Raw genomic sequence first — 25,312 nt, 5'->3', positions numbered from 1 at the left:
TTGATTAGACACTAAGAACAGTGCTGCCAGAAGAAATAAATGGAAGTTTAAGGGAGTGAAAAATATTTTTTTTTTATCTGGAATAGGTGAGGAAGCTCTTTGGTTTAGTTACTCAGTGCTGTGGTTCCCGTTTCCTAGTAGTAATAAATTGCAATTCTGTTGTTTCACTTTACATTGATTTTTCTTTTGCAATGCATCCAAAAATTAATAGAAGCTTTGCCTATTTTATTGCAGTTCTGTAGTAAAAGGAGAAAAAATAACTTTCATCCTAAGAATTGCACGTGAAAATAAAGCCAGTAAAATCTTAATGATTTAAATGGAAGTGAATATTTCTGGGAAGCAGATGGAGGCTTTGGACTTGGATATAAGGGCTAACACAGGCAACTGGATTAGTCAAGATCATGCTGGCTGATGACAACTAGGAAATACTCAGAGCCAAGCAACGTCACTGACAGGGAAGTATCACCTGGGAGCAGTAGGAAGTGAATATGTAATCAAAGAACTCTTCATCTCCATCCTGCCTCTAACTTCACCCTGGAAGCTGCAAGAAGGGGTCACTACAGAACTGTTCTCCATGGCATGGTATCTTGGATCTGTTCCAGAGAGTCTCATTTTTTTTCTCTCTCTCACTTGATCAAGAGTCATAGCAAGGGTCGTACCAACACCTTATATACCGTGGAAGGAAAACATCCCTTTCACATAGCTGTAAGATATATCGTGACCAGATAAATATTGAAAGAGCTAATGAAGAGAGTCTCAAAGTGGGGAAAAAAAAAATAATCACATTTTTGTTATTTGAATACCCGTATTCCCATTGTGCTGGAAATTTATAGGATATACAGAGTTGAATAATTTATGCCTGAATAGGCAATAGCATCAAATAATAGTGAAGCCTGATTGTTTCTTGATTTTTTGAAGGCCTAATTCTGATTAGAAGGAGTCATCTTTCACGTCCCAATGGAAATAAACTAGATTTAATAATAAAATAGAAGTTATTCACTATTCAGTGCATAATTCCTGGAATGAAAAAGGATCAACAGAAGAGCCCTCCAGGTTGTAAAATCTGCCATTTTGTATTAGAATGGGGTGTATTTTCCCTTTTTTCTTATTGCTGGCACACAGAAGGTAATTACAGCCTTGTGTATAAGCACTGGAGACAATTTGGAGTCAACTGAATAACTGAAGTAAAGAAGCTGAAGGAGAGAAGGCACTTAACACCTAATTTTTTTATGAAGAAGCTGTGGCCTCACCTATGAGAGAAGGCTAAACTCTCCATTCCTCTCTACAAGAAGGTTAAATGCAGTCAATTTCAATCTGCTGTTTCAGTAGCAAAGGAGGACATTTTCTGCATGATTCATGCAGAAAGAATGTTTGTTCAGATTTCAGTAACCCTCTAATTACTGTGTCCAGTGGTGTCGTGGTTTAACCCCAGCCAGCAACTAAGCACCACCCAGCCACTCGCTCACTCCCCCCCGGTGGGATGGGGGAGAGAATCAGAAGAGTAAAAGTGAGAAAACTCGTGGGTTGAGATAAAGACAGTTTAATAGGTAAAGCAAAAGCCACACATGCAAGCAAAGCAAAGCAAGGAATTCATTCACTACTTCCCATCGGCAGGCAGGTGTTCAGCCATCCCCAGGAAAGCAGGGCTCCATCACACGTAATGGTTACTTGGGAAAACAAAAACCATCACTCCAAACGTCCCCCCCTTCCTTCTTCTTCCCCCAGCTTATGTACTGAGCATGATGTCATATGGTATGGGATAGCCCCTTTGGCCAGTCTGGCTCAGCTGTCCTGGCTGTGCTCCCTCCCAGCTTCTTATGCACCTGGCAGAGCACAAGAAGCTGAAAAGTCCTTGGCTAGTGTAAACTCCACACAGCAAGAACCAAAACATCAGTGTGTTATCAACATTATTCTCATACTAAATCCAAAACACAGTGGTATACCAGCTAGTAGGAAGAAAATTAACTCTATCTCAGCTGAAACCAGGACAAGTGGGCATAAATACTATTTAGATAAAGTGGAATGCTGTGGCTGTGTCTAAGCAGATAGAGTTTTATCCATGATTGCTTGTGAAGGCTGGGATTCATCTTCCTGCACAGAGAAATGTTAGGTGCCACTTTAAAACTAAAGAGCAAATTGCTCTTGGTTATAGGACTAATTTCCTTATGTGTACAACTTTATATCCTCTAGATGCTCAGGCCTACATCCCAAGCCATTGCATCACTCTGTAAGCTCATCTAGATGTCTAAGCATTCTCAAGCATGCAAGGTGCTGGCAATATTATCCAGCAATTCAATTAATTTTCTACTTTTTTTCTTCCATCTTCTGATTACTCCACTGCACCATATCCCATAGAGAAGGGTCTGGAGTCCAGGAATATTGCAAGGTGCCTGCGTGCATGGTCTCTTCTCAAACCCATTGTAGACTAGCTGGTTAAAACAATGATGAGAAGAAGCACGTTACCCAGGGAAAACAGCTGGCTGGTATACTGACCTAGTGGCTATGTAGTAATGAGTAGTCACAGTGGTATTATCTATACACACTAAAGGGCATACACTGAGGCAATATTGATACATTCTATGCTGGTACAAGACCTTAAACATGATGGTGCCTCCTCTTGTGAGTAAGGATGTTTTCTTTCCCTGTATTTTTCCCCACAGCTTTTTCCCAGTCTCCATGGCAGCCTGAGTCCCAGCCTGTCTCACAGCTCTAAACACAAAGCTCTCTATGAACCATAGGCAACCAGCATGGACAAGTCTTATCCCAATGTTTTCCCTTTTCCTGGCCTGAAAAATGCAAAATTTTGGAGTACAGGCCTCTTAGTGACTCAGAATCAAGAGGGACAACTCGTGGGAGGATAAGGAAAAAGAAGAGCTCATCTTTTCCCGAGACAAGTCCTGCCATGCTCAGCATCCAAATCACAGAAACCCTGACTGGATTCTTCCAAGTCGCAAGACATGCAGCAGCCACCCCATTCAGCTCTGCCTGCAACTTCTAATGCTTCTTGTCCAGCTTTCATGAAACTCCAGCTAAAGGCCAGGAGAATGACTCCACGTAGCCAGCCTTTGATGGCAGGAAGGAGATGAGAATCAAAGCAACACAGGCTTGATAGACTGAAAACAGTGAAGCTCAAGCAGCATCCCATCATTGTTTAGTGTACAAATGATCACTAGCTTACAGAACACAATTCTGGACAATTCTGGTGTGTTTAAGATAGAGGGGAGTGAGCTGGTGTCTGGAGACAGTAGTTATGATCCTTGGCTTTGCAGACTGTGAAATACATCCTGGATAGGGGACCTAGAGAAAAAATGGTTTAAAGCAACTTGGTAATGCTCCATCTTTATTTTGTGTGTTTCTAGACTGAGCTGAATAAGTAGATCAAGACACTCTTGATTCAAGTCCCCCTCCTTCAGACTGGAGTGGACACTTGAAAGTAGCAGGCGTGTGCTCTCTCTCTTTATGAGAACACTGCTTCACTTGATGATCTGTCCCAGCCATATCCAGGAGAGAGCTGACATAGCAGTGCTAGAAGCGGGACAGCTGTGTTTGGTCTGAAATCAAGCCTGGAGGTCCTGCTGTTTAAGAAGTTTTCCTGTTTGGCATTTCTTAAGTAGTTAGGTGTCTACTGAGCTGCAGGCAGGCAGTTCCAGTAGAGAACAAGAATGTTGGGAGAACTGGAGTCTCTAGAGCTGTACTCGGGAGGTCACGGTGGTGCTTCAGTGCAGGGCTTCGTTGCCTGCCTTGCATGGTGGAGTTAGAAGTCCTTGTTTCCCTCTTGTTCTGCAGCTGGGGGATGGTTGTATGTAACAGCTCACAGCTTCTCCTGTCAGATACGGGTGGTAAGAGAGGTCTGAATTCCCCCAGTTCTGGGGACTGGCAAGTGGGTGGGGTATATAGCTTATCACATCTGGCTTTCTCTTCTGCTGAATCAGATTAAGTTACCTGTACATGTATCTAGCCTAGAACTTTGGCTTCTCTGAGGTGATTTTCATGTAAGAACAAGTTTTGGGGTGATGAGTGGGAAGGGACAGTTCTGACTTCTTCAGGTGTCAGCTTCCATGTTTTTACTGCTTGGGCAGGTTGTCTGGCAAATACCTAAAAGAGCACGTGTCCTCTAGGCAGAACCCATATATCTTTATCCTTGCACTTCCTTTCTGTCTAACTGGCAAAATTAGTAGCTGTAGACACAAACTTAATCTAGTTCTTCCTCAGTGTCGTAGGGGAAGTCAGTGAGATCCAGGAAACTTGTCTGAGCGATCTGAGGATTTATTTCTAGGCTGTGCCTCTGGTATGGGTCTGGGAGAAGGTCCTGAGGCAGGAGACGTTGTCTGGAGATTATTCTGGCACTTCACTGAAGGTGCCCCTAGGATACACTACCAGGGTTGGTGGCAGCCTCTGAATGTTTTATATAGAGCTTCATGGAAGGGGCAGATGTTGCAGGAAGCCCAGGATAGTGCTCACAGTTTCTGGATACTGAACTTTTTTAAAAACTTCAACTTAGAATGTTTCCTTCTCCTGGAGTACCTGACATTATTCATGGTCCTGACATATGACCATGAAATTTTACTGGTAGCACAGTTATACATCCACATGTGGCCTTCCAAGTGTGGTCACATGTGGCTCCCCGATCTCCCCAGTGCTGTATAATCTGCACCACCCTGACTTGTGCCAGGGGATTTCCTTTAGAAATGAAATGGCTGCTTCTCGAATTTTCACACACAAGCTTTGATAGAGGCTTGCTAAGGGGAGGGTGAGATATGATAGCTTGGCAATGTGGCAACAAACATTTTTTAGCTTGTTCCTTGAATGTTTTTCCTAGAAGGTTGCCTTTTAAATGATACCAACATATTTCTTCCCGAATTGAACATTTGAGGAAGTAGGTGGACAGAGAGTATTCAGCAAGTGCTACAGAAAGTCTCGCATCCATAAAGACATCAGTGAAGAACTTGTTAATCGCACTGCTGCTTCTCTGCAGCTCTAAGGGGAAGTACACTGCTATCGCTTGAAGAGGTCACTTCTTCTCTCTGTTCAGAGTGATCATAACAATTCATCCTTCTTCCTCTGGCATTTATGGATCCCTTCTGTCAGATCTCATTTAGATTAGATACACCATCAAATGTAGATATGAAGACAGGTTATAATGTGAAAAAGGACCTCGGCTCAGCTTTTAAAATTGGCATAGATAAGTGACAGCCCAAAGCTTTCTGGGCTTGTCAGGCTTATGCATCTAAATTATTTAAGACTCTTAAAATAAACAGTAATTCATGGTTCTTGGTTCTTCTTAACTGTTTTCACACATTCGTAAGGGAAAATTCACCTATGAAATTAACAGTAAGCATACAACCAGATGAAAAAAAAAGTAGTTCTTTACCTCTTTCCTCCAAGTGAACTTTTAATTTTTTGGATGAATGCTTTTTCAAAAATACAACTTTGTTTTTCAAATTCCTCTTTCAAACTACCTGTTTTAGAAATCCTTCTCTTTCTCCCAACTCATTTCTCATTCCTGCTGTGTAGTTTCTTGAATGGACTGTAAAAGCACCCATGCTGTGGTCACTCTTCCCTAGAATAGTTTCCATGGCATTTTGTCTTTATATCACAGTTGTACCTCTGATGAGTCCTTGTCGCACTGAGTGGGATTACTTTTCTAGTGTTTGTGGCTTAAATTCTCATAGAGATTTTACTTTTCTCTCCAGGTGCTTCTATGAGCCATGAAGATTTTTTGTCTTAGAATTCTTAAACACAGTATTTTCTGTAGAAATGTTTAGATACCTGCAATTTTGAATACTGGACCCTTTTCACTTGATTTATTTCACAGGGCTTTAAACTGGACTTCTTTCTTTCTAGAATACATGTCATACCCTTTTAAAATCAAATTAATGTAATTGAAAGTAATGGACTCAGTAGTAAAGTATACTTAAAACAGTGTTCAGCAAAGCCACTTTTGCTAAATAAAAATTTTAAGCTGCTATTTATTAAAGCATGTGGTGTGGCAATTTTGTGAAAAGAATGAAATACATTATTACAATACATACATGCAATGTTATTGAATACAATATATTTGTACATACATACAGTATGTACAGAACTTAATTTCTTGTCTGTACAATTTATTTTTCATTTATTTTCACATTTATTTTAAATGCTGACTAACATAGAGGAAAGGTGTCACACACCTAGCACCAGCAAATGGAATGCAGTGAGCAGGTTATAGTCAGTAACTAAATTTCATATATAGATCCATACTGTGAGTTGGATGTTATCAGAAATACACGCGTCTGTTAAATCTAGTCCTATACTCTGAAGTTTGTTCCTTTCAAGTTTCGATTTCGTAATTTAGAATTTGGTCCTGCAAAACACACAATGAAGTACTCCAAGCAAAATGAAGCACTGATACTTTTCAAAGTATCTGTGACAGATACTAGGCTTCAGTGCTCTGTAGAAGTAGTACTGTACCTGCCTAAATTTAAAGATGCTTACCCTGTTGGTTTTGATCTTTTCCTGTCAGTTTGATTATAGTAGTAGTCTTTGAACACTTGCTCAGTGATTTTTTTTTTTTTTAAATGTAGAGAGGTTAAATGTTTTCTCTAATTATTTTGGTAGAGAGCTAGGGTTTTAGCTAAAGCGAAGATTGCACAGATTGAGAATTTTTTCTGTGTTTTCAATCCACAAAGACCTTTTGAAGAAAACAATGATGACACATTGCCTGGATAGCAAAGCTCTTAGATTTATTTTGTGAGTTTCAATTTTCTTTTATGCATTTTCTTTGAGTCTTAGTGATGAATATGACTCATATGAGATGAAGGAACCCTTTGACATTCTTGTGTTTCAGCAACAGTGGAAGTGCTGTAGTCAAAGAAAAAAACTGTAGATGGGGGAAGGCAAATGATAGAATGTGGTGACATCAGTGGGCAGTGTTGAAAAGAGGATTTTTAAAAATCAGAATAATTGGATTGATGGCTGAGGGGCACATCTAAACAAGACTATCTTTGTTATATTATTGGCAAATAAAAATAAGTATATAGGCAGGTATCTGAAGAGGAATTGCAGGAATGTACAGATTCATTCCTATGCCATAGATTGACATAGGTTGACAGATAACCAGGCAAAATATTATCTTGATCCAAGCTGATTAGAGAAGCACAGGTTGAAGGTGGCGCTGGGTGAACACCTGGGACACTCAACCAGTAGGGTGCGTATCATCTGTGAGTGGGAATGTGCCAGTAGAGAAAGGAATTTTAGAAAGTTGTTGAAGCTTGATCTGAGGAAGAAAAATATTAAAATTAATTGATTGTGGGTAACACTAAAGTTGTGTAAACAAAGATGTACATTGGCAAGGTAGTTGCTGAGGCTCTGTAATGAGATCAGAGAAAATGGTTAAGATATGAGGAAATCTGTAAATTTAGAGGGAAAGCTGACACAAAAGATTGGTGGTAATGTTGGCACCTGGGGCATGATGAGTAGATGGGCAAATTAAGGTGATGAGAGGGAGCACCTGAGTAGTAGGGTGATGACTTGTATAGGAGAAAGGCTGAGTTGATGGTAGCTGGCTTGGGGGCTGTTTTGAGAGGATGGGTCTAAAATGAGCGTGAAAATGTAAGTTTTGAGAGATAGGCTAATTTTTTCGTTAATTATGTTTGAAGAATATTTTGATATTGTTGTGGGGATGTGGAGCTGTGAGATGCTGGAAGAATCAGGTTTAAGTGTCCAGACTTAGTACAGGTGCTTAGCAGGAGAGTTACTTTGTTGTAAGATGGAGTGTACAGAGAACTATTGAACTTGGAGATGTTACCAGTTCAAGCTAGCTCTTATCTGAAAAGACTGCATTTTAGCCCTGTGTATGTTTCAAATACATATTACAATGTAGGACCTGATCTCGAGCATTTCAGTATGTTGAGAGCTGAAATGGTTTTATTTTTTTTTTCTTTTGTTTTTAATCATAGTGTTAACTCAGAAGTTTCTGAGCTTGATACAACCCTGATATACTGATTAGGTCTTTAATGGTGTTGGTAGTAACAGGCTCAGTTTTTTTCTATGTTCTGAATGTATCTTTTAAGTATTCATTATTAACCTAATCAGAATATTTGTAACAGTCAGTTTACAAACTATGTTTTTAAGTGCTAGCGAGATGTAATTGCATTTAAGCATGGGTTTGGGTTGGGTTTTTTTTTTTTGTTTTTTTTTTTTTTTTTTGAGACTAAATCAGTTCCTTTTTTGGTGTCGTTAGCCAGTGCATTTCAGATATTAAACTTGTCCTTCCTTTTCTTACGTGACACAGGTGCGTCAGCAATTACTTTTCTGTTTCTTCTTAGCAGCACTTGGGGCAAAATGGGAGTCAAATATTGCACTGTAATTGAATAAGGGCCTGACTTTTTTTTTCTTTTCTATGATTATGCTGTGCTGCTTTTTTGGGTGGGAAAAGTAAGGTATGTGCCTAACTTCATGTTCATGATTAGTTTCATTGATCGTTTTTTGGATGGCTTGGGACAAAGTTTGCCCTTGTTAGATCAGGTCTTTACATCTTACAAAGAACATGCATTGTAAATGTGTTCACAGTTGCATAAATGCAGTTAATGAATCCCAAGAGGCAGATAAAGACCACAGCATTGTGAATAGAATAACCTGTAATGAGCACACTGACCCTTTCCAAAAATTAGTCAAGTTTGAATTAATACTAAGCAGACTCCCTTGAAGGGCTAAAGTAAGTCAACGCAACAGGCAGTATGTATAGTATGGAAGAAGATGTGGGAAATATGGGAAAATGGAATATAGAAATAAAGAGATTGATTTTAACTTACTGTGCTGCAAATGATTGGAGCACGTAAGAGTAATGTAATTAACCAATAATGTATGAAAAGTGGATTTAGTGTGTCTGAACAGGAGAACCAGAGTAAATTCTTTCATTCCAAGCTGCTCCATTGTTTATGCTTTTGGCACAATTTTAGTCTGACTATCTACTGTTCTACCATAATCAAAGTAACCTGTGTGACCAGCCCAGTGTTCAGTCGAGTGATGTGGCAATCCCAGGCAGAGTGGGTTTGATCGCTGGAAGAATTGGTGTTGAAAAAAGCTTTGGAACTGTTGATAGCAGTTACTGAGTACCAGCTACATCTCGGAGCGTTGGTCATGTCTTTGACTTCTGGAGTACCAGTTGCGGGCAGTGAAAGGACCTCAGAGATCTCTGTAAGCTATTCTTTAGTCCTATTTGTGCAGATACTCCACTGAATATTCCTAAAGGTATTTTCAGAAGAATTGGAGGTTGGAAGAGGTCTCTGACTGCAGCAGGTTATCATGTAAATGACAAGAGACTAGGAGGTATGGGATAAATGAAGAGGATTGAGGATCAAAAAGCCGCTATGATTTTACAGTGGGTGAACTGGAGAGGAGGCAATGCTATAGAAGAAGAGATGGTTAAGAAAAACTCCCTACAAGTAGGCCTAAGTATGTCCAGTATTCTGTTGTGTCCTCATCTCAAGAGAGCTTTTATGTAGGAAACTTGAAATGGCATTAGAACTATTTTTGGTTTCAAAACAAGTGGATTGCTACTGAATACCTGAAAGTGATACGAAGGCAATGTGTTGCTGAAGAATAAAGGCTGCTATTCCCTGTAACCTTTTTTTCTTTTTCTTTTTTTTTTTTTTCTTTTTCAAGAAACCTGTGTATAATGCTTATTTTCCTTGAAGTCTTGAGTTTCTTTTCCACTCACCAAGTTAATTAGGTATTGACTTGATGTAATGATAGACTAAGAAATTTAGGATTTCAGATAGTTGACCCAAACCACAAGAAGCTTTCCAAAATATTGACAGTAAAATTTAACTCGTTCAGCGTGTAGAAGAACAGTTTTAGTGGTAAAAGTGTCTGAATGAGAGAGAGCTTTGCTGATGTAAATGCTACTTGCTCAGTGCTGCCGGTGTATTTAAAGGGACGGAGAAAGGGAGCAGGCTGTAGCACAGGTGGAGGAATGGAGCCACACAATGTCTAGGTTAACTTAGAAAGCAAAAATCTAAATGCTGTTTTTTCTGGACCAAATTGTCCAAGAATGGTGTGCAAACCAGAAGGAGAATAATTTTTCTTTTTGGCGACTCTTAATGTGTCTTTCTAGATGGAAGACAGAAGTCTATTAGACACATGTGCTGAGGGTTGATTTCCTTTGTGTGTCCTATTCTTGCGTTCTTCTACTTCTCGGCTTACCTATCCAGACCTGCTTCTTTCACCTGACCAAAATAAGGTGACCAGCCTTCCTCATGTTATGGGCTGCGCACCAGAATATTCACGTGTCTAACAAGCACAAGATCTAGCCTGCGGGTGCTCTGGAGAAGTTTGCAGGCAGGAGACCATGCTGGGTCCCACCTACCACTTCACTATAGGATGTGGCTGATTTGGAGAGGGCGTGCAGCTAGACTGCAAGCTCTCTGTCAGCAAACTGTGCTGTTCTGCTTTCTTCTATAGCTGGAGTATTCTGCTTGTGGGCACAAGGGCTTCTAGAAAACATTAGAAGTAGTTTTTTATTTCTTTCCTTCCCACCCCTCAACTTTTTCACAGTGGGAGCCTAAGATCTTGAGTAGTACCAATGAAACCTTGGCTTGATGCGAGTAAGGTATGGTGTTAATTAATTCAAGTTTCCCAACTTTCTTTTTTTTTGTCTTAGTATTTCACAGATTAATTTCACATAAGCTGTGTTTGCAGGTTGTGTTTAATATCTTTTATCAGCAGGAATCCTTAATTCCCTTCTCTCTTAAATATTACTGTAGTATTTTTTTCCTTGTGCCATCAATAAGAGAGATTGCAGGTCAGTTCTGACACAGTGTGTGGATTAGATTTCCAATGTGGGGGGAGCCCTCCACCCCCAACAACATGGTCTTTGGAATTGCATATTCTTAGTGTGCAAACATAAAACAATTCTTATCTTTGCTATTTTGCTGAATGCACCTAAAAGTATGTGTAGATGGAACTTTCTGGTTTTATTGGTAATAGCCGCACACTCTGTTATCCCTGAGAAAACACTAAGCAGGGAAAAAAATTAAAGCAAGCATCTGAAAGAAGTAGACTGGTGGAAACACTCATGGACAATGCTTAACTGTCTGCCAGAATTGCTATCATAGTCCCTTCTACATTTGTACAGGCACCAAAAGTAGTCTTTTGTCCTGGTAAGCAGTAGGAGGAAAGACAGCTTTTGCTCTCTGATCTTTTACCAGGAGGTGATGAGACAGTATAGAGTTTTGTCCATCACAGTTATTAGTGGTAACAAGTCTTGTGTGGTGATTAGTTTATGTCAATGTGTATCGATAGGGTTCAAGGCTTGCACTCTGGAAATCTGAAGTAGGGTGCAGGCAGGTGTGCCTCCACTGACACACTTTAAACACAACTGTCGGGGGGAGGCTGAGAAGGGCCGATATGCATCTCTGACTGAAGTTTAATATCCTCTTCTGTAAGAAGAGAAGGGATTTACGCGCATCTAAAAATGGCTTTTTTGACTTTTTTTAGTGTTGTCATTCAGTAATGAAGGTTATAACCAAAAGAAAATATTTTAAGGTCTGCTTAGTGCAAGAAACTTCTGGCTTGGGAAATCCATAAACTAAATCACTGGAAGAGTGAGCATGGGAGATGTCAGCATGCACTTTCTGTGTTTTTGTACGCATCAGATGTTGTGGGAGATGCCGTTCTGGCTGAGACAGACCCACAGCATTTTCCCTTCTATATAAAATGATTTAGAATGAAGAACTCGAGGAGAATCTACAAAGCTGTAGATGGACCTGAAATAAAATTGTAGTGTTGCTTTTACTTTTCTGTCGTGAGTACACAGAGTTGCTGCATGTATCCAAGACCTACAGTCTGATATAAGGTAAGATGCAAGTGCCCTCTGAACAACGTGGTTTTTAGAGCGAGGTAGTGATCCGGAGATAACAAAGACAACTGATGGCTTTCAATAGTATATATTGTAGTAGAATCAGAAAGAGGTTATTTCTTCCTCTAATATCCTAAACATTAATAGTGGAAATAACGTTTCCACCAGTGAAATAAGCTCCAGAATTCTACATTGTATTTATTATTGGACTGACTGATCTCATTTTGAGAAAGCAAAGCTGTAGCTTTAAATGCCTCTCTTTCTTCACTGAGGTTCTGCTGTGGCAGGGAAACAGTAATAGTACATATTTTTCATCAAAGCAGCTGCTGTAGTCTGTAATGCATTTTCTTTGGCAGATGCCTGCATTTAATTGTGATTTCCGTGCCTAAACATAGGTAACAAAAGCCTCTCCATCCCGAGGAAAAGGTATCTTTCTCACTGATAGTATTAGCAGATATTCCTGACTTGAAAAAGGTATTGTATTACTTGAGAAAAGCCTATCATTTTTCTTTCTGAACCTCTTACCTAATTCTCTTGCTATATGAAGTGCATCATGAAGAAAACCACATTTCTGGTGAGTTATCGGTATCTGTTACTTTTCCCTACCACAGTTAGTCATAAGACTAGACAAAGAGCAAAGACAGAGAGAACTCTTTCCTGGGTCTTGACATATTGACTTTTTTGTCTGCATGTGAAGATTTTTTTTTTTTTTTTAAGGTAAGGATAAAAAAGCATTAAACTTTGAAAAAGGTGATAGATAGCACTTTTTCTTTATCGTCCAGAACTTGAACCATGTCAATAAATATTTAAGTGTTATGAAACTGAAGTAGTAGAATGTCAGAACATTGCCGTATATTTCAGCAAGATCGAATTTTTATTATTGCATTAATATATATATTTTCCACTTCCCCTGAAAATGCTTTCCCCCTGCTGAAATGGAAATGTTTACTGTCTTGCTCCATTTAAACATCAAAAAGGTACATGAAACTCTGGGTTCTTTGATTTGCCTACTGCATGAGTTGCCTTGCACCTCTTTTTAATTTTTTTTTTTTTCCTGTAGTTCTGCCCTGCCCTAGCTGACACTCTCATACTTCCATTTATTTCTGAATGGAAATTCTGCATTTCTGAAGACCATTCTGACTTTTACTTACCACTTCTTTTCCTTGTCTCCTTATCATAATAATTGACTATTTTAGCTGAAGGCATATCTTGGGATAAAGCTCAGTTTCTTAGATCATCTTCTGGCAGCCTAGCAAATACTGTTAAGCTTTTCCATGTCCTCTGGTCTCTCCTATTCTGTTTCTCAGCTTTGGGGGTTATTTTTTCTTGACTGGCTGCAACTGGGTGTTTTTACCTGCCTCTAAGAAATTGCCTTTCTTCCTAGTTATACTAAAACAAAAAAAGAGGGGTTGAAAAATGTAGCATGCCAGCTTTATAAGGCTTTGTCACTGATAATGAGAGAGAGGCATCTTTCTGATCTTTCTAGACATTAAAAAAAAAAAAAGCTTTGTAAGGTGATTAAACTGAACAACATGAATGGACTAATGCAATACATGTGTAGCTGCAGCATCTGCAGAGCTATTTCTTAGCCCTGAAGAGTCAAAAGGCTGCGTGCTATTATCTTCCGTCAGCATAGGTTCAATTGTGTGCTTACTGTATTATTTATGGAGGTTTTTTTGTAGTAGTGTTATAAATTTTATAAATTACTGGTAAGGCTTTTCTTTGGTTCACACTGGTAGCTGTTTCATCAGTATTAAACCTCACACCAACATCTGTAATAACTTTAAATTTTTAGCAGAAGTATCAACTAATCTTTATTTTAGCATATTGAAAAAAAAAAATGTAAACGTGAATTTAGAATTATGGAATGCTTTGGGTTGGAAGAGACCTTTAAAATTCAGCTAGTCCACCCCCCCTGCCATGGGCAGGGACATCATTCACTAGATGAGGTTGCTCAAAGTCCCATACAACTTGAATTTGAACACTTCCAATGATGGGGCACCCACAACTTCTCTGGACAACCTGTTCCAGTGTCTCATCACCCTCATAATAAAAAATTTCTTCCTTATGTGCGATTTAAACCTACCCTTTTTCAGTTTAAAAGCAGTGCCCCTTGTCTTGTCACTATAGGTCTTGGTAAAAAGCCTTTCTCATCTTTCCTATAAGCCTCCCTTATATGTGTTGAAGGGCTGCAGTAAGGTCTCTCTTAACTTATTCATACAAGATACTATCAATTCCATGAAACCAATTCTTCATTTTACTGGGAAGTCAGGCTGTGGACTAGTGCCGAAATAGCTGAATACTCAAAAACTGTCTTTCTGTGGGCAAGTCGAAAGTTAATTTTTATTATTGTTTTGTTTTCAATCAGTTACCTATGTCACTTTTCTTCAATTTTATAATTGACATATTAATGAGGAAAATCTTTAGTCACAAATCCTGGATACTGCCTCTTAGTCTTAATCTTTCTCTAGACTAGAGATCCCTGAAAAGAAGGCTTATGCTACATTTGCCTGGTGGTTGTTTTTTGAGCCTGAAATGACCTGAGATTTGGCTCACTCGGAATTTGAGTGGGTTTTGAAAGGAGACAACGTCACTACACTCATTTCTCGGGAGACCTCATCCGGTTTTACGCAGGCTATTTTAGCCACAGGTTTATGGTTAGGGATGTTTATGTTCATGAGGAAAGTAGCTTCTTCCAGCTGTGGGACAATGTAGTTGTTCTATAATTACTAGTTTTAGCTTGAATTTTATATTGCCAATAAAGCATAGTTGAACAAAGAACTTTCTCATTGTGAATGTCTGTGCCTTTATTTAAGGTGTCCGTGTTTATTAAATAATTTTAATTATTTAGTAATTACTTAGGTTAGGCATTTTCTGCTAGGTAGAGCATATTTTTTTTGCTGTTCTGTTTGCTTTCAAATTTTGTGTTAGGTTTTACTTAGCTGTAACTGTTTAGACAAATCTAACCATGAAATTGTCCATGTGTCCTAAAGTCAAGAGGAATTTAATTACCATGCTATTAAAGTTTAAAAATAAAATAAAAAAATATAGTAGTATCTTTATACTAAGTCGAAAAAACCTGGATATACTGGAAAGTATTTCAGTGTGATGTTTATTTATCAGGCTGTGGTATGGCATGCATAATATCCTTGAACATAATGATGCAGGTTCTGATGAAACTTGTTTCTAGTTGAATTTGCAATATGGTTGGTGTCATAAGAAAACAAAAGGAGTTGGGTATCTGCTGTGAGGAGTCTGCAGCAGGAAATCTGCAGCTGTACAAGCTGTCATGGACTGCAGACAGGTTGTTGGGACTCTGCCAGTAAAAATAACATAAGATCTAATCCTGTGCATCTGGATTTACTTGCTACAAGAGTTTGGCAGTAAATCCAAACATAACACTATAATTTTAATTATTTTCTCTTATGCTTCTTGCCTGTTGTGGGGGGAAAAAAATCTAGGACTGCTTTCATTAACTTCTCTTTTTCTACAGAAATACGGTTACCAGAGTGACTTATGCTTGAATGGCAGGTGACAGTTCATTTGGATACATACGTAATTTTTATACAGGGAAAAAAAAGGTGAAAATTATATTTCTATCCATTTAAAACCTGAGTTTTCGTAAAAGTGGACTGTTAATTCTGTATTGAATATCTCGTAAACTCCTAAACCCCCTCTCCTTTTTAGTGTACTCACAAACCCTGCATCTGCGTTTTTATCTTCATTCCGGTTCATTCAGAATGTTCCAATCTATGCGTTAGGAATTACAATTGGTAACTCTGGTTTTGGATTTTTTCTTACTACTGGAAGATCCATCTTGCTGAAAGTTACATCGAAAAGTTGCTTGCCACATTGCTTCCCCCAGAAGTAAGCTGGAAAGCCGGTTCTGTTCCACCTCCCCCGTTTATTGTGTCCCTTCCTGCCTCCGTGCTTTTGCTAATCCATCTGTGCGCTTTTCCTTGAGTCCCAAAGGCTTAAGAAATCTCCTATTTTGTTTGACATTAGTTTTGTTTACGTTAGTTTGACAGGTGATGGTTTGATTTAGAATTGCTTCTGCAACCTGAAGATCTTTAAAGATGACATATTTCCTTTTTCAAATTCTACTGGCCTCTTAAAGTTATGCAGCAGTAACTAAAATCATTGCATTATCTAATGTTTCTGATTAACATATGATAGATTTGGATAAGTCACAGACTAAGTGCTACGTTACCTACCAGCTAAGACAGGGATGAATACTCTTTTTTTTTTTTTTGGTGTAGGAAAATAGCCTTTGCTATTCTTTTACCTATTTTAGAGGCAACAGCAAGAGGAATACAATCTTATTGAAGCATAAAATGAATTCTGTGATTCTGTTTGACTGGTTGACATCTGCATACCTTTTCACTCCTACAGAATAACAAAAAAAACCCCAAACCCAAAACCTGCTTCCACATCTGAGTGCTCTAAGTTCATATCCTTAATAAACTGAGGGGCACCAACTGAATTTAACATCTGTTTACAGATGCAGTCTCTTCCATGGATATTCAGGTTGCTGATTATGAAAGAATAGGAAGAAAAAAAAAAAAATCAAGATTTTAATGCATTTAAACAACAGCTTTCTATGTTTTTTTATAATTGCAGGTGCAATGTTCTGCAGTGCTCCTTCTAAAGTGTTTGCCAAAACCATTGAGTTTTAATTCAAACTGTTTTCATCCAGTCAGGATTGCTCGTTTAAGTGAGAACAAATGTTGAGTCGTCTTTAGCCCTGGTTTTACTTGTTGTTGCTTTTGTTTTCACCTGATTCAAGTGGGATTTTCTTGCATGTGCATAGGCATGGTTTTGTTTGGTTTTTTTTTTTTTTTGGTGTGTGGGGTTTTTTTGTTGTTTTTTTTTTTTTTCCTCCCAAGTCTTCATGAAACTTGGTGGTTTCAGCTGTGATTTTTCTTGAGGTCTTGAATATATTAAATCTGCAATTCAAAACTGAATTCTAGTATTGAAAGAACAAGCCCACACGGTTGAAACCAAAATGACTGTGCACATGAAATCTTTCAAATTAGAGTACTTGCCACAGTTGTAATCCTGACAAGAAGGGAAACTGAGTCACTTGGTAAGAAGCCCATTATTATTTGTATGTATGTAACTAGATGCAAAAGTGCATGGATACAGAGTTCATTTTATTAAATGAGGAGATTTACCTGTAGCTTGTTGCTAGATAAAATTTTTAAACCTTTTTCTTGGAACTGATATCTGAGCTGATATTTAAAGCTGAGATTTACAAATGTGTAAGCTTCCTTGTAATTAAGTTGATGTACAAAAATATTTGCATTAAAAATAGTTGCAAGTATCTGTATATCCATAGTATCTGATGGGGGCAAAACAACCAGTTGATTTGCTGTGCGTTGGGTCTCTTGTTTTATTTTATTTTTTTTGCTCAACCCTCAGACTCTGAGTGAGAGTGGACAAGAACTTGGTTAGAATGGGGGTTGTGTTAGGTTTGTTTGTTTTTTTCCCCCCCCCCCCTCCTGCACAAGACTTACTTTCTGTGACCTTTATGAATGTCATTAGCTTCTCCCATTATTTTGCCTTAGTGCTATTGCTAAATGACAATATGCATTTGCAGCAGAGGTCAGAATTTTCTCCTAAATTCTGCCTTATGAGTTCAATTAATCAGCCATGTTCATTAACAAGTCTCTTGTATTGTGGCTGGCAAGTTCCTGTATGAAGGGTGTGTTATAATACTAACTTATAAATTATCAAAGATAATATTTGTTTATTTTTTTTTTCCCAGTGACATTGGTGAAATCACAGTAAATAATTGCACATGTAAATTTTGAGACTTCTACCTGCGATCTGGTTTAACTGCCTGATGCAGAAAGTCTGTGTTCTTGATTTGTATTCCACTGCTGAAAATGCCAAAGTATTAATCAAACCTTCATGTATCATTTAGTCCCTGCTGAACCATACTCCTAACAAATGTCAGTTTTAATCCTAAACTTGTCTTGTGAAGACAAGTAAAGCTCTACTGTAAAGAAATCCACTGTCAAAGGACGTTCAATGTAAATGTTCTTCAAAGCATCAGCTTTAGGGAAAGTTGGTTGTTTTTTTTTTTATACAAGCTTTACAAAATTTCTTCAAACAATTTTGTCAAACAATGCAAATAACTGCTTAGACAATTAAAGACTCTGTGGTAATAGTTCTTTAGACATGGAAAGCCAAAATTTTATGTAGAAGCTAGTGTAAAAAAAATTTGTCCAAGCTTTTATAAAATTCAATGACAGCAAATACAGAATTTTTTTGTAGTAAGTATATATACAAAAACTTGGCTTATATGTTCCCTGGCCATCCATACGCTTTTCCCGAGGAAAATTTCACTGAAACTTGTTCTCAATGAACAGGAAAATACTTGGCTGTTAATTAAGCAACAAAAGCTGAAGGATTCTTCTTGGTAAAAACAACAAGCATCCTTTTGCTGCTAAGCAGGTAAACCTGCTTTTCCATCGTAGATTTAAATGGAAAATTTTGACTCAGCTACTTTTAACGCATGAAATACATGTTGTCCAGTGTTATCACAACTATGAAAAAATTCCATGTAGAGGTTGCTTCTGCTTCCTGCTAAGCTTGTGAACAGCTTTTATGTACCTATAGCCCCTCTCCTATGTTGATTCTCTTGTTAGTCTGACTTTATCACTTTATAAAAAAATCTTTCTTAGAGTAAAGGTGTCAATTGCCACTCATCGTTGTGCTTGGTGCCTGTACTAGGCCCTGTTGTCCCCCTCTGCCTGGTTTGCTGGCACAGGTTCCAAGTTCCTTGCAGGAGGAACTCCGTTAGGCACTACATAAACACAAGATGGTGTTCTTCTCACCCGGGGCCTCTGTGTGCTACTTAATGGCAGTAGTGGACTGCTTTCTTTAGGTGATTGCCATGGTTCTTGGCCTGTTTTACCTATTTGTAGGTGCTTTTCTTTCTTTATATTTTTGGGACTCTTGACCTACAATGAAGTTGTCATGAATTTGTATTTTGCATGCCTTATGTTTGTGTCATGTTTATTTTTCTGGAAAATTTTCTGTCTAGTGGAAGTCAGAACTACCAAAGATCCAAATATGCCTGTGGATTTAAAGTTCTCCGCTTCATATTTTTTTTCAAATACTCATTTCTCAGGTTAATATTTTAAGCCTGATAAGCGATAACATTCAGAAACCATTCTCCCCGCCCCCACACCCTGGTATCTTCTGTCGTAGCTTAGACTTTCTCAAAATTGGAAATATCTGTAAGTATAGAAGAGGACAATAATCTACCTGTAAATGAGTTAACACTTGCACAGCTTTTTGAATGCGCCTGTGTCACTGAAGGAATTCGTCTTATGTTTGTTTAGGGGGGAAGGCGGTACACATGAAACATCTGAAGGTGACACTTGAGACCTATGTTCCACAGTCCACATGACTGTACTAATGCAAGACTGTTGAGGCACGGTGCAAGAGCTCTTTTCCATCTCTTGACATTTCAGAAAGGTTTTGATAACTTTTAAAGGTCCATGAAATAACAGAGTACTGAATGTCTTACTAAGTGGTTTGAATCCTTGAAGGGACCTCTAGGTCCCAATTTAATGGAAGAAGCAACAGTGGTTCTGAAGAAACCATGGACGGCTTTGTAGCCTCTGTGGAAGGGTTGGAGAGAAGCAGAATATTATTATGATTCACCTGGAGGTTTGTCTGGATTCATCCAAACCAAGTGTCAAAGCAAAGCTTACAGAGACATATTGTGCTCTAAAAATACAAAGTGTTTGCAAATCAGGTTCTGTTGAATATGATTATCTGTGCTAATATCTATACATAAACCCATACTCATGTCAGATATGTTTTTCAAGGGTATTTAGCTGTAACTTCACTCTAGCCTTTTTGAAGGCAGTGGTGATAATCCCAAGTGTTTATATTTATCTTTATGATCACATCAAAGTGTTTAATTGTTACATATTGAGGAAGGTTTCAGTGAGGGAGAGAATGTCCTTTTGTCTTAAAAACAGAAAAACTTTATTGCAATATGTCTAAGTGAATGAATCCAAACAATTATACTGAAAGTAAATTTTTGGTGGTTCCAGAAAAACTTTTTATAATGTCCGAGGAAGTTTATACATGAAGCTGCTCTTCTAAAAAAATTTTTTTTTTTCCTTTTAACTTAACCAGCATGTACCCTCATGCTTTCTTTAAGAGCTGAGATGGAAAGCAAGACTGATTCCTTCAGAGGGCAATTCAGAACCCAGGTCAGCTGTCTGAGATTCCCTTTGGAGGCTTTCTCTTCTAGATAAGTAGTCTCTTCCTGTAGAGTCTGTCTAAGACAGAGAGACTCCCATAGGGAGGCTAATAATTCTTGTTGTTTCATGAGATGGATTCTGTTATTCTAAGTAAGCGTGATGTTGCAGAACTGCAAAGTGCATTTCTATGTGAAGCTTGGGTGTTCTGATGCGTTCTAATTACAGAGTCCCCATGCTGTGAATATTCAAGTGCTGTGCATCTCAGGTTAAATTTAAAACATAATAAACTAGATGTTACACTGCCCTTTACTTGAAAAGATAGAATAAATAAGGAATAGGGGAAAGCTGTGTCACTCCCTAAAGTTCTTTATTGGTAGCTATATGTTAGTTACCACACTGCGCAACAAGGTTCCGTAGCAGCTGAAATATGATTCAGTTTTGGAAAAAAGAAGGGGGAGTGGTTGAGAGAAATTTAGTTTTCAACTGGTGAAAAGACAAATATAAACCAAAGCTGAAATACTGTGGACTACATATTACAGGTTCAAAGGGTTTCGGAAGTGCTCTATTTACTGTCTATTTCTTGTTCTTTTGAAAGAGTGTTTCTAGTTCTAGTGCTCTGAACTAGGTTGGATTACTTGAACCCAAGGGAAAAGTCATATTTTAATGACATGAATGGTAAAATTCTACATGTTTACTTTCTTCTTCTTGTGTAAGACCATTTATTAAGCATGTGTGTTGGAGTGGTAGTTTTTTATTCTATGTGTATGCATATGTAGAATAAACAGTCCACTTAGCTCCCTCCCTCTGTAACCAGTTGTTAATTGTTTGTATGAGTTAAAATTACATTTAATCTCATGCATTTTTAGAGAAACACGTGTTCTTGGACGCACAGCAGGCAGAGATGGGTAAGAGTATACTCTTTTGGTTTCAGCAGATTTTTTTTTTTCCTTTCACATAACTCCAAAGGGTGTTTTGTGTGTGTTTTTGGTTTGTTTTTTTTTTTTTTTTAATTATTGGTGAATATTTGTGATATCAGTGATGATTGGTAATAAATTACTGATTAATGAAGTCTCGCCTCCCTCAAATATCCCCTGAATTAAGCATAGTTTAGGTCAGTACTGCAGAGCTCACAGTGCTCATGGAAGTCTCTGTACTCCTGCTATCATTTAAATTTGCCTTTCCTCTCCACAGAAGTGTGCTTACAATTTTTCAAAGGTGAATTTAAGAATGTTCTTATAGTCTGGTATAAAGCATTTCTAAATTAGGTACTTGAGTTCTGTCTGAGGCTTCCTTCCCAGGAGCCTGGATAATTAGTTTTGGCAGTGCTGGGGAAGAGGGGCAGAATAAGAGAAATTTAGAATTTGAGATTTCTTTCAAAATAATCTGGGCTCTGTAATTTCTTGTAGTGGCTCACTTTGTCCAGTTTTTAAGAAAAAGAAAAAGTCATAAATGGAGACAACTGCTTTCCTTCAGTTATATTCATCTGGTGGAAATTTCTCCACACCCCTGCATGTGGGGAGAGGACTATACCCACTTTTGAACTGCCTACAAGGGCTGTTCTTTGTGTGTCTTGGAGCTGCTTGCAGAATGGCTGAGGCTGGATAGCATCTCTAGAGATAGCAATTTGTGCATTGGGATTGAATTAGACAGTCAGGTAGAGCAGGCTGGTCAAGGCCATGTCCACTTGGGTTTTGAATATCTCCAAGGATGGAGACTACACAGCCACCCTGGGCAACCTGTTCCAGTGAAAAAGGTTTTTGTTTGTTTCTTTCTTTCCTTATTTATAACTGGATTTCTTCAGGTCTCTGATGGTATTTTTTTTTTCTTCATTGCTAGCCACCAAACTTCAGTTTAGAAGTAGTGTCTTCCCTTGTGAGCTACCCTTAGGGCTTAGAGAAGCATTAACTTCAGATACTTCCATCCCTCTCTTCATTAAGCTTTGTGAAGAATCTGAGGAGTCTGTTATGTTTCCTTGGCTCCAGCAGACTCCATTGGCAGGACTCTGGGAATGCAGAAGAGAACTCTTCCTCTCTTGAAGTGCCTGTGTATGTTGATTAGTGATAACAGTCTTGGCTGTAGTTATGTTTTACAATGCTTCAAGTGGCAGAAGTGATAGAAGTGAAATTTGTGCTTCGGTGACCTCCTACTTTTTTCCCTACAGAAGTTCTTTTTGTTTCCAAAATATTTTTAAGCAATGCTGATTAAAATCTGGCACAATTAAAAAAAAAAAATCAAAATGTGGACATAAAGAGGCTAGCCTATCTCATATTTTCTTTCTCTTATGAAAGCATCGTGCAGGCCAGTCCCTCACCTGGGGAGGTCCCTGCTACTGCCTGGTGGTACTTGATGCAGGATGAATCTTGGAACCTCACTTCTGCTTTGTGAGGGCACAGCTTGATGTGCACTCCTCTTGGCCCAGCCGAGGGGCTAGCGTGGAGGAGGGAGACAGCACAACTTAAGCTGCAGTAGAAGTATTTCTGCAGCTGTATGATGAACAAGATGAGAAAACCTGATGAGGCTGAAAAAAATGGTTGTTTTTAGCTAGATCATATTTCCAACTGGCTTCATGGAGAAACGAAGCAGAAGCTTGTGCCAATTTCTTGTAATTGGCATAGCAGAAGTCTGGCCAGCTGCTTAGCAGCGCATTATTTAATCCTGATGATTGAGGCCTAAGACTTATTTTTAATGGAAGGCGTCATCTCGTCTTGATTTTTAGAAATCTTATTTACTTCATCTCTGTAGTAGATGGTGAGTGTAAAAGAGATTGACCAAATGGCTGTATGGCTCTTTTGCTTGCTTAAGAGAGCTTCAGAAAGGAGGATTTGTCTTACTAGGCAGAAGTCTGAGCCTTCCCACTACAGCTGAGTTAAGTAGTATGCTCACAGTATGCATGAGGTATAAAACTGCTTAATGTTGCATGTGAGTAATTGAAAAAGTACATTGATGTAACTTACTCGTCAAAAGAAATAACGTGAATTTCTTGACTCTTTAATTTCTGCATCCAGCAAAGGCAGCCCAATTCAAATGGGTAGGAAAAGGGGTCGGTGGCTTTGCAGTTATGCAGCTGATACTGAGACACAGCACGATCCAGCCAGTGTGTTCCTGGGGAGAAATGAAGGGACTATATTGACCTAATCGCCTTTCTGCACAATGTTGTGCATCTCCTGCCACCCGGTATACTTCAATATTTGTGATTTAAAACTAGCTATATGTTAGTAGTATAGCTGAGGATTCCTTACAGACTCTGTAAGACATACTTCTTTGTTAGGCGCCACGTGTCAAAAATTACTTTGGTGGGGAAGTACAGAGAGCATGATAGTCCAGAACTCACTGCTAGAGTAGTTCTTTAATACTGAACCTGCAAGAATATGTGCTGCAAAATTGTTACAGACTTCAAAAAGTTGTTAAGTAGCTACCTAATTAAGAATAAGGTACCTGAACATGTTATTGTAAAAATATTTAATCCTGTACTTTATATATAATAAATATATTTTTATATATATAAATATTTATTTATTTATGTATTTAATTCCGACATTCCTTAACATGTGATCTTGTTTTTTTCCTCTTCCATATGCCAGCTCACTTCCTAATCAAATTTTGAAGGTTCATATAAGGTTAGAAGGGTTGGATTTGGCACTCTTGAGTTTGGCTTATGTGGGTGAAATTCATTTTAGTAAAAGTCTTTATATTGCCATGATTTTTTTTAAAAGATCTTCAGCTTGATCTCTTTTTTTTCCCCCTCTGATTTTCATTATATACAGTATGAATATTTATTCAAGATTTTTGTGTAAAATATCAGTAATTTGGAAGAAGGTTTTTTTTAACCATCAAGTTTTTCATGCCCTGTAGAGAAGAACTGTTGTTGTTGGGTTTATTTATTTATTTTTTTCTTGTTTTAACCTTTCAGATTTGTTTTAATTGTGCTTTTTACCAAACTGCTTGTTGGACAACAGAATTGTACTAATTCTGTCAGCTTAGATGCCTGTTTTTTTTAACATACAAGCTGTTGTGAGGAGAAGGGATTACTGTTCCTTTCTGGTGACACTTGAGGTGAATGGCCTACAGGATTTTGATCTCGAGTACAAGACAAAAATTTTGTTGATGAGTAACTGAAAGGTATTTTAAAACAATATATCCAGCAGAGAATCAACTAGATGTGTTGTTAGGGGTGCCAACCTGTCATGTTCAGAATTTAATGAAGTGTAGCATTCTGTATTTTTATCCACAAAATCTTTGCGTAATGATTTTCTAAACCCTTTTACAAACAGAGATATTTTGGAGTTGGGTAAAAAATCCTCCTGGAATAGAAAGATCTGGAAGATGCCTCCAGGATGTAGTTTTGAAAATCGTGTGCTTATGGATTCATTTCAAAAGTGCTCATGAAAAATGCATCTCGGAGAAGGGGGAAATAAAAGTAGAAATATCTATTTCATTTGAATTCTGTTAATTTGTATTCACTGCAACCTATTTCAGAAACCCAATTCCCAAAATAATTTTGATGTATAGGCACAAGATAGAAAAAAGGTAGTCAGTGAATATAGTCTTGGGACAGCACAGTGAGAGATGACAGTTTAAAGGAATGGTATTATCTTGAAATGCTTAGTTTTGTTTGAAAGTGTTGTACCTATTTATAGTAATGAGAAACATAAGCTTTATGGTGGCCACTGGGCATGAAAACCTACCTTCCGTCTTGTGCTGTTCTTCTGTAGCAGTTTCAAAGCTGCATCAGTCCTTGAGGCACATGAACTACTGAATTCCCTTTGAAGAAAAAGGAGCAGGTTCATTGTTACTGGGTGAGCAAATGCAAGTCACTGATGAGCAGCATCACTGCCAGTGATATATCTGAAGGTGGATGCTAATTTGCTGTATATTGTGCTATAGCCTAATATGCCAAGTTGATAACTTGGTTAATGAGTTATTATCCAGTTAAAGTGGGTTGCCTTAGGAAATGCAGGTAGTCTATACCGAGTCCTGGAACCACTTGCTGTACCTTAGTATCTTCAAGATTTGACTGATCAGGAGCTGTGTGCTGGTTTTCTGTGGGTAGAGGTGGAATATAAGTGCATCTCCCAAGGACCATAGTACCCTGCATAAAATTATATTGTACTGTGGCCAGCACTATGCTTTTTTCCTTTGGTTCACTGCTGACATTAAAAAAATAGGTGGCACTGCAGTTCATACTGGCTAATTTACACTATGACATTCCTTCAGTAAAGGGAAAGAAATGAAGCATGTCAGC

The 25,312-nt window shown here is 38.3% G+C and overlaps 1 protein-coding gene across 4 annotated transcripts in view; it reads left to right on the top strand.

Moving 5' to 3' along the window:
• HDAC9 (histone deacetylase 9) overlaps positions 1 to 25,312 on the top strand; it is a 491,942-nt gene that overhangs the window by 12,280 nt on the left and 454,350 nt on the right. The window contains exon 1 of one of the 4 annotated variants that reach the window (XM_087773600.1): positions 7,507 to 7,593. The exons of 2 other annotated variants lie outside the window; for them this stretch is intronic. In XM_087773600.1, the coding sequence (XP_087629726.1) occupies positions 7,580 to 7,593 (14 nt within the window). In that variant the 5' untranslated portion in view covers positions 7,507 to 7,579. Of the gene's footprint in view, positions 1 to 7,506; positions 7,594 to 25,312 lie in introns of those variants that run through there. One more of the 4 variants, XM_087773670.1, reaches the window with a different exon arrangement.

This window comes from Nipponia nippon, unplaced genomic scaffold (genome assembly GCF_047370975.1).
Source record: "Nipponia nippon isolate SJK-2023a ecotype South Korea unplaced genomic scaffold, ASM4737097v1 scaffold_1, whole genome shotgun sequence".
Taxonomy (NCBI): domain Eukaryota; kingdom Metazoa; phylum Chordata; class Aves; order Pelecaniformes; family Threskiornithidae; genus Nipponia; species Nipponia nippon.
Note: the sequence above shows the minus strand (reverse complement) of the source record. Positions and strands in the feature narration are given on the sequence as shown.